The sequence below is a fragment of the Arachis stenosperma genome, chromosome 4 (genome assembly GCF_014773155.1).
Source record: "Arachis stenosperma cultivar V10309 chromosome 4, arast.V10309.gnm1.PFL2, whole genome shotgun sequence".
Lineage (NCBI taxonomy): Eukaryota > Viridiplantae > Streptophyta > Magnoliopsida > Fabales > Fabaceae > Arachis > Arachis stenosperma.
The window spans coordinates 144,227,254-144,239,655 of record NC_080380.1 but is presented as its reverse complement, the minus strand read 5'-3'; the positions used below and the strand labels follow the sequence as shown (position 1 = coordinate 144,239,655).

Here is a 12,402-nt window from a genome sequence, read left to right as displayed (position 1 = left end):
TTAGCCAGGCTGCGAGAAACTTCTACCTCTATTCTGAGCCATAGCATTGGAGAGTTGCAAACAGATCGGGGAATGGTCGAACTTTAGCATGGGTAGGTGTTTAACACAAGCCTCGGGAAAGGCAATTTGCCAATCCACATTGCTCAGTCCCCTGTCCAACCTTTCTGCGAGAGTACCTCTTTTCCAAGTGAATGGCCAGCCGAAATAGCCCAGGTCAATTAGGCCACTCGTTGAAACACATTCCTGAAAGTCCTTACAAGCACCTTGGCGGTTGTTACTCGCCCCTCCACGCTTCTCATGGTTATGCAGCAGGGCATTGAAATCGCCCAAAGGGCACCAGGGGAGATGGACACTGCTCGCGTATGTTTTAATGGTGGACCATAGGGCTCTTCTGGTAATCTTTTGGGGACTACCGTAAACTGCTGTGATGAGCCAAGGGGTTGAATTACTGCCCGAGCCAGAAACTTTGAGATGGATAAATTGTCTATCGTGGTCTAGGATATCTACCTTCCAAACAGAGGAATCCCATAAACACCAAATGCCTCCAGCATGTCCCATAGCATCAACAATAAAGGCTTTGTCGAATCCCATTTTATCCCTGATTTGCTTACCTCGGGCACCACTGATGTGAGTTTCTAAAAGGAAAAACAGATTTGCCCCATATTCCTGGCGAAGATCCCGAATAATCGACGGAAACACTTTGCTACCGGCACCCCTACAGTTCCAACTAATGATGTTCATCATTATACAAAAACAAAGGAGGAAAGGCTTCCAAAGGCCAGTTTTACTTATGGGCACGCGCCCATGGTTCCGGGTCCCCATGGTCCCTGAGAGACGGATCCTTCTGTCCACCTCTGTCACCCTCTTCCAACATGGTAACATCCGATGGCTTCCTTAGGTTACCCCTGGGGTCAGGAGCCCCCAAACGAGATAGTGGCTGGCGATCATCCTGGGCCTTTCCATCAGCGCATGTGTGTAGTCCTCCTCATCTGAAAAGTGAACCAAAAAATAGTCACGATTCATATCAATAACGTGAATCTTACCTTTGCTTTCCCAATCCCTGCGGAGACGTTGCTCCATAAATGCAAAAGTCACACGTTTGCCCAACACCTTGACCATGAGAGCATTTTTCCATGGTTTGCACCATTCCTCAAATTCCTCTTTCGACACTGGAATCGTAGGGCAAGGGTTGAAAGGTTTCTCGACATTTCCCCATCCTCATCATCTTGATACCATTTGTCCTCAGGGTTAGGATCATGATCATCCACCATGATATGCTCTTCATGGTCGCCTTCAAGGCCAGGTCCGGTCAATAGGGTGTCCCTATATGAGCCTTTAGAGACTGGTATGGAATTTTCCTCAACTGGGACAATCTCCATACAATCGGACGGTTGGTTGAGATCCACCTCTCCTCGCGTCTTCACTTTCTTCGTACTTCTCTGCATTAGGTCGTCCTCTTGGGTGGAAACCCTAGCAGAGCTTTGTTCTGTATCCATTTTTTCAACTACTGCTTATAACCAATTCAACATCCTTATTTTATTTGATTAGACAAAAATACCCTTTTAAATCAATCAAATTTTAGAATTCAATTAATTCTAATTTTATAGTTTCAATTAATTTAAACAACAAAACAAAAACATAAAAAAAAACAAAAATCAATAGTTATTCGTCTTCTCCAATTCTCCTAATCATTCATCCCCCTCTGAAGCAAAGGAAAACATATCAAAAAAATAAAAAATCAATCTGTTCTTCATCTTCTCCTAATATCGCAACATGACATGACATGAATCATCTCTCAAGTAAACTAACACTAGTAATTTGGATCTCAGAAGGTCATTAATCCAGCTGCAAATATCGAACCGGAACAAAATAAGGCCAGCATTGCCAAACGAATCACTCTTCCATAGGTTGATTCGGCTGTGATTGCTGTTGGGAAACATGACTTTGATCTTTGGTAAAGTGAGAGACGGATCTTGCTGAAGGGCCAAAGGAGCTTTGACCAAACTGATACCCTGGCCCAACTCCTTCGTCGCCTTCCTCTGCACCTACACCTTGTTTCCCTTCATCTTGCAAAAGTCGCCTCAAAACATCAACAAACAACCACATTAAAGACATTTACGAAGCTCTTCAATACAGTTTCAATTCAATTTTTTCGTTATTGACTAGAGTAAAAAAAATTAAAGACATTTTTCATAGAAACCAAGGTTCCACAAATCCACACTATATACATAATAATAGAAGATTCAAGCAAGGACCTATTCTTATGGTGTCTTTCCTCTCTGGTGACTCTGATTTTATCAATCTTAGGAATGGCCTTAAGCACATACTCAGCAAGGTTCCTGTCATATCTCTCCGATTTGTTCCGCTTCCTCTTGAATTCAAACGTTGAATCCTAAAACAATAGCACAATAACTCTGAAACCCTAAGCATACCACGATAAATAAAATTACAAGATATATAAAAAAATAAATCAAAGATAAAATTTGATAATAAATAGTAATAATTGACCTGAGTCATATCCTTTCCATGCACTCTTCGATATGCCTTGGTCCATTTGACCTTACGAGGGTTCCTCTTCATTTTAAAGTTCTTATGGCATTTAGACCTACAAAATCGAAAAATTTGCGCAACAAAACGAGGAGTTAACTTATGGTTTCTCTAGTGAATTGATTGTATAAGAAATTCATAGAATTGAAAATTTGACTTGCACCTTGGCATCATTACGAACAAACTGGATTCCATGACCAGGATATACGGTTGAGAAACAAAACCAACACTTCTCCAAAAACTTCCATAGAAGAGAAAGACGCAACGTTTGTTCAGTTGAGTGGTTTAGCCTTCTTTCTCCTTTAGGTTCTTTAAATTTTGTGAGTGGCTAACTACCAAAATCAATGCAGTAAATTATTGTTAGGATTTTGCCGTTTTGGTGTGTTTCAGAGGGGAGGGGGCACGAATGATATTACGAGAAGATGAAGAACATACTGATTTTTTATTTTTTTGATATGTTTTCCTTTGCTTCAGAGGGGATGAATGATTAGGGCAATTGGAGAAGACGAAGAACGATTGATTTTTGTTTTTTTTAATATGTTTTGTTTAAATTAATTAAAACTATAAAATTAGGATTAATTGAATTCTAAAATTTGATTGATTTAAAAGGGTATTTTTGTTTAATCAAATAAAGTAAGGATGTTTAGGACTTTTTATAAAATTAAATAAAAAATATAATTTTATTTTTATTTAATTAAAGGGGTATATTAGTAAACGTGGTGATATAATATATATTTAAAAAAAATTAAATGCTGACGTGGAAAATAAATTCCACATAGCTTGTTACTACTTGTTCATATTTTAAACATATCGGTACGTATGAATTTATCATCGTACCGTAACAAACACCTAAAATAAATTTTAAACTTCTTCTTTGTTCGAAATCCATAATTTGTTTTAGATAGTTTGAGATTTTATTTCCTGATATATTGATATGATTTTTTATGCTCTTTATTATTATATTATTAATTAATAATTTTTTTCTAATCTTAAAAGTATTATAATAGAAAGAACTTATATATTAATATATGATTATGAAAAATAAAATATTTATATATTATTAAAGATAAAATGTGTGTATTAATGTTTTAAATTAATTAATGATAGGAACATATATATATATATATATATATATATATATATATATATATTAAAAAAAGATAATATTTTAATTTATTATTAATTACATTAAACATAAATTATACAAATTATATTATAACTATACATAATTATTTTTTCTCGAATTAAAAAATTAAATTATTATATTATTAATGAATAATTTATTTCTTAATCTTAAAAGCATGATAATTAAATGCATAAATTCTGATTAAGGGATAATATATTAATCTCTTAAATAGAAATTTTAAATTTAATTTTGATAATAAAATAATATTTTTAGTTTTTTCTTCGTTAGAAATTTTGTGATTAATTTGTTTTAGTCAGTAATTTTAAAATTTTATTTTTTGATGTATTGGATATGCTTTTATTTTGATGGTCTTTATTTTTTCTCTATTTATGCATAAGTTCCTAAAAGTGTATAACTATTCAAAAAAAAACATTTAAATAATATTAAATATTTTTAATATTTATTTTATATAAAATTATAAATATAATAACTTCTCATAATGACTACAATTAAAAGAATATATGATAAAATAATTATCAAATATAATGTATATTAATTAAATTTTTACAAATAATAAAAGAATTATTTAAATAAATACATACTTAATATATAATTATGAGATAAATAATATCCTAATTTAATATTAATTAAACTGATCATTAGATTTATTTTTGTAATGAATACATGAAAAAAGAATCAAATATCTGTAGGACATTTTTAAACTATTAATACCTAATAATTAAATTCCTTAAAATAACAATAATTAAAATCTAATCAATTAGAACCTAATAATTAGAATTATAATCTCTTAGTAAAAAGAATTTTTCATTTTAATTTTGAGAGTAGACAAATATTTTAAATAATACTAAACACAAATGAATATAATATATAAATTTAGTATATAAAAAATTATAAATAATAGGTATATTAATATAATAGTATATAAATGATAAGAATGATATATTCTTAAAATTATGAAGCATGTATTAATATTTTAAATCAATTGATGAAAAAAATATATATTATTACAATATTAAAAAAAGATAATATTTTAATTTATTATTAATTACACACATTAAATGTGATTTATATAAATTCTATTACAACTAAGTTAGATTGGTCTAATGGTTAGTTCATTAGTCTTCCTAAACAAGTGTGAGGAGTTTAAATTCCACTTTGTGCATGTAGTAAACCATTGACCAACAACAAACCCTTAAAAAGAACTCAATATTGCGGTTTGTTAAAGAACTAACTAGCGATGAAATTAACAGGTATGTCTAAAATGAGCTCAACACTTATTTGCTTATTGAATGTGTCATATTTATATAGACCATTAGATTTGTTTAGATTAAAATCAAAGGCTAATACAAAAGAAGAGTATTGATGGACTCTAATAAATACAGAATATCATAGTACATAAATAAATACTTTAAATGATAATATTTTAATACAAAATACTTTAAATGGCAACATAATCTTTTTTTCTTAAATAGTTAAATATAAAATATATAAATATAAATATCTAAATATTTTTTATTTATTAAAATTAATTATTATACAATTTTTATAATATTAAAAATTATATTAAAATAATATTTTAAATAATAACATAAAAATATAAAATAATTAAAATTTTATTTTATATTACTTAACAAATAATTAAATCATTATAGTCAAAATTTATTAACTAACTATTTTTATTAAAAATATTATTATATAATATAATTTTTTATAAAAATATTCTTAAAATATAATTTATTTAAAATATTATATATATATATATATATATATATATATATACACGTAGATTATACAATCCTATATATACGTAAATTATATTTTTAAAATGACATAATAATACACGTAAATGTATATATATAAAAAAAATTTACTCTTATCAGTATATAGGAATTAAATTCATACCTAATGAATAAATTATTATAGAAAAAAAAATAAATTTGATGAAATGATTCCATAAATTTTTTTTTATTTTATTTTTCTTCAACACACTATACCCACCAAATCAAACTCTCACAGTGAAGTATGCTGAAGAAATTAAAATTAAACAAGGCTTAAGGATCAATTAAACTGGTATTATTTGATATAGAAGTATCTGAAATATGTTAAATAAAATTAATAGTCTGATAAGTAATAACTAACTAATTACTATTAACTTATATATAATAAAATATAATTTATTTAAAATATTATATATAATACATGATATATATATATATATATATATATATATATATATATATATATATATGTGTGTGTGTGTGTGTAAATTATACAATCCTATTATACGTGAATTATATTTTAAAAATATTTTTATAAAAAATTATATTATATAATAATATCTTTAATAAAAATAATTAATTAATAAATTATAAATATAATAATTTAATTATTTATCAAGTAATATAAAATAAAATTTTAATTATTTTATATTTTTATGTTACAATTTAAAATATTATTTTAATATAATTTTTTAATATTATAAAAAATTTTGTATAATAATTAATTTTAATAAATAAAGAATATTTAGATATTTTGTATTTATATATTTTATATTTTATTATTTAAGAATAAAAGATTCTGTTGCCATTTAAAGTACTGTGTATTAAAGTATTATTATTTAAAATATTTATTTATGTACTATGATGTTCTCTATTTATTAGAGTCCATCAATACTCTTTTTTTATATTAGCCTTTAATTTTAATCTAATAAAATTTAATAGTTTATATAAATATGGCACATTCAATAAACAAAAAAAATAACTCTCCATTATTCTAATTTTTCGAATTTCAAAATCAGAAATAAAAGTTGGCTTATGAGTGTAGTTGGCCCTTAAACTTTTTTTATTAGGAATGTCAAGGTAAAACAATAGTACTTCGATTGTGAAATGTAAAAAATTTGAGATGCGGAGAAAGAAAGCTCCAATCTAAATAGTTCTAATTGACGAAAAAGTAATTGCATTGTAATTTGTATATCAAGAATAAATCAATAATTATATATTTTATACTCTTCTTAATTAATTCTTTCTTTTGATATTATTTTATAAGAGTACCTTATATAATGCATAATTAAAAATCAAAATATATCTCTATTCGAGAAAGAAACTATCTTAAAAAAAATTTATGATATGATCAATCTTGATGTTGGTTAAAATAAAATTTGATTCAAAACAACTAGTCATGAATATAGAATTTATTTTATAAAAGATATCATTTTATAATCACTTAAAGGCCTTTAATTTTGACAAATTCTTTTTTGTTTTTAAACCAAATAAAAATATACTCCAAAAAAAATTTATAAAAAAATTTAAAAATATATTTTAAATATAAATAAAAAATAAACATTTTCCGTGTATCGCACCGCTACGTACATTAATTACGTACAAAATAGAAGATGTTGATTGATGATAAAAAAAGAAAGTAATCAATGCCACCAAATCTCAAAATAAAGTGTCTAGGAGTATTTATAATTGAATCTAGACATTATATTTAAAAATCAAAACCCACCCTGCTTCTCCCCCCAAACAAAAGCTAAATAATGGCAAAATCTTCACTACTACTATTGATCATAATTACCCTCTTCATAGTAGTGTTACAAGCTGTGTTTGCATCACATTCATTTTCTTATCCTCTCTCAATCAACAATAAAAGGATTGTTGAAGAAAAGACAGGGCAACGTGTGAAGCTAAGATGTGCGAATTGGCCATCACACATGAGTGTAATGTTGGCAGAGGGTTTGAACAAACAAACTCTAAGCAACATTGTCACTCACATTTCTTCTTTCGGCCTCAATTGCATTCGTCTCACTTGGCCAACCTTCATGTTCACTCGTTACTTTAACCAAACCATTTTACAAACCCTTGATGATTTGAAATTGGAAGAGATCAAATTAGGGATCATGAAGTATAACAATGATTTCTTGAACATGACTCATCCTCAAGCCTATGCTTTTGTTGTTAAACAACTTTTCAGTGCCAACATTATGGTTGTCGCCGACAACCACGTCAGCAAGCCGAGATGGTGTTGCGACAGCGACGACGGCAATGGTTTCTTTGGAGACTCAAGTTTTGATCCTGATGAGTGGGTGCAAGGACACACTTTGGCAGCTCAATTTTTCAAGAATTTATCTAATGTGAGTATCGATATTAGTATTTATAACTAATTAATTAGAAGGTAACAAATGTTGTGTTATTTATTAAAATATTTTTAGGGTAGATTATATTTTTTTTCCCTAAAATATTTTAATTTATCTTTTATGTTTAATTTGTTTCAATTTTTTTTCTAATGTTTCGAATATATTTCAATTATATACTTAAATATTAACACTGTTAATAAAAATACTGATGTGTATTAACTTGTGGCAACTATCGATTAATGTGTATACAAGGCCGCGTTTATTTATAGAGATAGGACGCTGAGACATGGATATAAAAACATAAAATTATGTTTGACAGAGGAGACATGAACAAAGACAATATTATTCAGAGACACTGAATTAGTGTATTTTGTATCCATCTTGACAGGAAGAATGTGAATACACTAATAAGAGAACAACTTATTTTTTATTTTTTCTTTTATTATTCTTGTTAATTTTTTATAATTATATTTTTTGTTTTAAATTTTTGAATGAAAAAATAGAATAAGTTAAATTTTTGTAATTTGTTCTAGTTTATTACCAAACAAAATACAAAAACACAAAATTTTGTGTCTCTACTTTTTATGTCTTATTTTTAGTATCTTGTCTTGTTCTATTATAAAAATGAAACGCAGCCTAAATGACATGTTATATGTATTTAATTACTTACCATAATCACATATATTATAATTATTTATTTAAGATTGAAAAATATTGTAGACAAATAATTTTTAAATTTTTTTTATCTTTTATATATATATATAACAATGATCGAATTTTAAGAAAAGTATATAAAGTAAATGTGAGTCTAATAGCCTAATTAAGTAATTTTTATTAGTAAATTATATCTTTTTTAAATTTTTTATAAATGGAATTTTTTTCTTTTTCTTTTATTGATTTGATTCTCATTTAATTCACTTTTGTTCCTATTTTAAATTCTTCCGAATTCACAAAAACAATTCTATTTTTATAAATAGAATTATCTTTGTTTTTTTTTTCTTTTAATTGATTTGATTCTTCTCTAATTCTCCTTTTTATTTCTATTTTAAATTCTTTCCCTCACAAAAATATTTCTATTTTTTTATATATAAAAAAATTCTGATAGCATGAAACCAGGAATCACTTGTTCCAAATCAAGAACTGATTTTAAATTGACATTATTGAACCCAATAGATCGTTGCAATAAGTTTGCGGAATGAACTTCGTGGGCCGAATCAAAATGTGGCAGCTTGGTACAGTAACATGAGACGAGCAGCATTAGCCATTCACCACCAAAACCCAAACGTGTTGATGATCTTCTCAGGTTTTTACTACGCATCCGATCTCAGATTCTTGAAGGAAACTCCATTGAACGTAGAACCAAGGAACAAGGTTGTGTTTGAGGCACATAACTACCCTTATTGGAACCCTAACTGGGGCAATAAATCAGCAAATTCTGTGTGTGCTTCAGTGAAGAGTGATCTAGAAGAAAATGTCGGTTTTGTCCTTAGTGATGATGATTACGATTCACCTTTGTTCATAAGTGAGTTTGGGATGGATTTGATTGCAAAACCACAGAGTGATGAGAGATGGTTGACTTGCATGTTGACTTTCCTTGCTGAGAGAGACATTGATTGGTGTTGGTGGGGATTGCAAGGTAGCTATTATTTGAGACAAGGGAAAGTTGATGCTCCTGAAGTTTATGGTTTAAACAACTTCTATTGGAATGGAACAACTTACCCTCAATTCCGTAAGAGATTTCAGTTATTGCTAAACACACTTCAAGGTACGTATGCCATACCATATTAATTATAAAGGATAAAGTATTATTTTAACACGTTATCGTTAGACTAAATTTTTAAAATATTTTAATCAAAGTTAATATTCTTTTTTATTATCATTTTTTTAATTAGAGACAAAAATAGTCATTAATGATTATAGTAGCGATGACACATTACAGTTATTTAAAAATAGATAATAAATCAATAAAAAAATATTCAATTTAGTCCCTAAATTTATACGTAAATTTATCTTTAAAATTTCAATGGTTTCTATTTAATCCTCAAATTTTGCGAGTGTGATTTATATTAGTCTCTAAAATAATTTTTGACGCACAAACATTAACAGAACACTAACGTAAACAGTTAGATGTCCCGTTAAACTCTGTCCAACTTCATTTTTGTTTTGACACTCAAATTTTCTAAAAAGAATTTCATAAGTAATATTTATTAAAACTATTTTTTCTAAAGCAAGTGATTTGATGTTGATAATGGGCTATTTGAGTGTCATAATAAAAATGGTATCGATTTACAAATTTTAGCATGACATTTGGTTGTCCATGTCAGCGCTTCATTAATATTTTTGTGCGGAAAATTATTCTGAAACTAATGTAAGTCATCACATTTACAACATTTGGAGACTAAAAAAAAGTAATTAAAAATTTAGAGAGTAAATTAGAGTTTGCATATAAATTTAATGACTAAATTAAGTATTAGTCTAAATCATTTAATAATACCGTGTTATTAAATATTACATTAGATAGTCATTATAAAAATCAAACAATATTTTAAAATTTTAAAATTATATTATTAGTGTATCAAAAATATTTTTTTTGAACTAATATTGATTTCAATTAATGTTATGCACACCACAACACAAACTTAATGAACATATGGGTTTTATTATTATTATTATTATTATTATTATTATTATTATTAGAGGTTTAATTAAGTTTAATTTGTACAGATCCATCTTCAAAGGCACCATATTCCCACATCTTGTATCACCCACAAAGTGGGCTATGTGTGAAAGCTGATCAAAACTACAACCAAATTGAACTTGGTGATTGTAAAAAAGCAAGTGGGTGGAATCAAGAGGGAGACAAGATCAAATTGAATGGAGATCATTGTTTGAAATCTCTTGGAACAGAAGGTGATCCTGCTGTTGTCTCATCTGATTGCTCATCATCAAGTGACTTATGTAGTTCTTGGAAGTTCATATCTGATTCTGGTTTGCATTTACAACACAACAATACTGGATTGTGCTTAGACAAAGATAGAAACTCATCAATATTAGTCACAAATAAATGCATTTGTGTTGGAGATGATACTGGGTGTTTGGATAATCCCCAGAGTCAATGGTTTCAACTGGTTCCAACAAATGTTGAATAATTATGTTATTTTTATCATAATTATATATTATTGTCATAGAGGCCATTATGTGGAGAACATTATCATCCTCCATTGGACGTTAGTGTTTTATTCATATTTATAAAAAATGAATACATTCATTATATTCTCTTATCATTTGTTAAATGAAAATAGCCTAAAATTAGGAAGTCATTATTTCACCACTTTAGAGCGAGCCTAATCCACAATGATAAAAATTTTGAAAGAAAAACAATATCCAACATTTCAATAAAAGTTCAATCAGTCAATTTTTTTTATCAATATCATTTAAATTTTTTAATTTTAAATTTTAAATTTTAAATTTTGTATCCTAACTTTTAGTCTAAACTATGACTAGATTTCGGTTCAATTTGACCAATCAATTTATGCCAATTTTTCCAATTCTAAAATATTTTTTTTATATATATAGTTTTCTATACAAATCAAACCGCACTTTTCATTAATTTTTAATCCAACCGATCCGTTTGAATTGATTTTTAGAACCCTTGATTTAGTCATAAGGCACATGTCACACACTTAAATATTGTAATTAATGATAATCAATGGCTAAAAAAAGATGAAAGTTAAATCTTAGCTTTTTTTTTTGTAGAGTATTACTTTTACTTTTCTAATGAATTTCAAGAGATATTTTCACTTTTTGTCTCATAACAATAGTTAAGAGACATTTTTGTTTTGTCTCGTAACAACAAATTGAGAGACATTTTTCATTTTGTCTCCTAAGAACCAAAAACAGAGAAGAGATAATGACACCAAAATATATCATAATTCAGCTGATAAGTGCAATGCAGCCTATATTCAGTCTCCATCACAACAGTAACGAAATTTTATTATCATCATTAACAGATTACAATCATTAATTTCTTTCCCTAGGATCTACCCAATCTTATTTGGGACAAATCTAGATTCTAACCCCAATCTGAACTTGACTTAGACTGAAATCAAGCTTTCACCAGCAAAGTACTAACCTAACTTATAAGAAAATTTCAATAGGATCATGACACACAATATACAGATGTACAAAGAAACTCAGAAACATCTATGCCTTTTTCTCTAAGTTTGATCACTGTCTTTTTTCTCTCACTGGCTTTTTCTTATAAACATCATCATGTTTTTCTTTTAACCATGAGATTCAGACTGACAAAACTAAGAAAAAGAAAACAAAATGAACACCACTGAAGGAGAAGTACTCAGGAAGCTCGGGTAGCTATGAGAACTCTGTATTTTCACTTTCTTTCCTTAATCTCAACCCTTGGCCGTTCACCCTTAATATAAAAGGGAAAGCTTCTAAGGTTGAAATCCCAACCCAACAACTTCTTCTCCTACCAAAGAGTAGCAGCGGCTTCATCAGAAGGGGTTGAGAAAACCGAGGTTGATGCATGCAAGCTTACCTCATCACTTTCACCCTTTTT

General features: G+C 27.9%; 1 protein-coding gene and 1 pseudogene across 1 annotated transcript; one reads left to right on the top strand and one right to left on the bottom strand.

The window, feature by feature from the left end:
- Nucleotides 1–1,893: 1,893 nt before the first annotated feature.
- On the bottom strand, nucleotides 1,894–3,379 carry LOC130975816 (probable ribosome biogenesis protein RLP24; annotated as a pseudogene).
- A 3,850-nt stretch (nucleotides 3,380–7,229) lies between these two features.
- LOC130975815 (glycosyl hydrolase 5 family protein-like) lies at nucleotides 7,230–10,975 on the top strand. Its single transcript, XM_057900548.1, has 3 exons — nucleotides 7,230–7,823; nucleotides 9,000–9,591; nucleotides 10,551–10,975. Exons 1-3 carry the CDS (start codon nucleotides 7,230–7,232, stop codon nucleotides 10,973–10,975), a joined length of 1,611 nt encoding a protein of 536 aa, XP_057756531.1.
- Nucleotides 10,976–12,402: the final 1,427 nt, after the last annotated feature.

What these genes read in the sequence shown, in the direction of transcription:
- LOC130975815 (XM_057900548.1), top strand. Translation starts at nt 7,230, where the DNA reads ATGGCAAAATCTTCACTACTACTATTGATCATAATTACCCTCTTCATA. An exon ending in TTTTCAAGAATTTATCTAAT is followed by an intron (nt 7,824 to 8,999) that starts GTGAGTATCGAT and finishes TGAACCCAATAG; the next exon opens with ATCGTTGCAATAAGTTTGCG. An exon ending in ATTGCTAAACACACTTCAAG is followed by an intron (nt 9,592 to 10,550) that starts GTACGTATGCCA and finishes TAATTTGTACAG; the next exon opens with ATCCATCTTCAAAGGCACCA.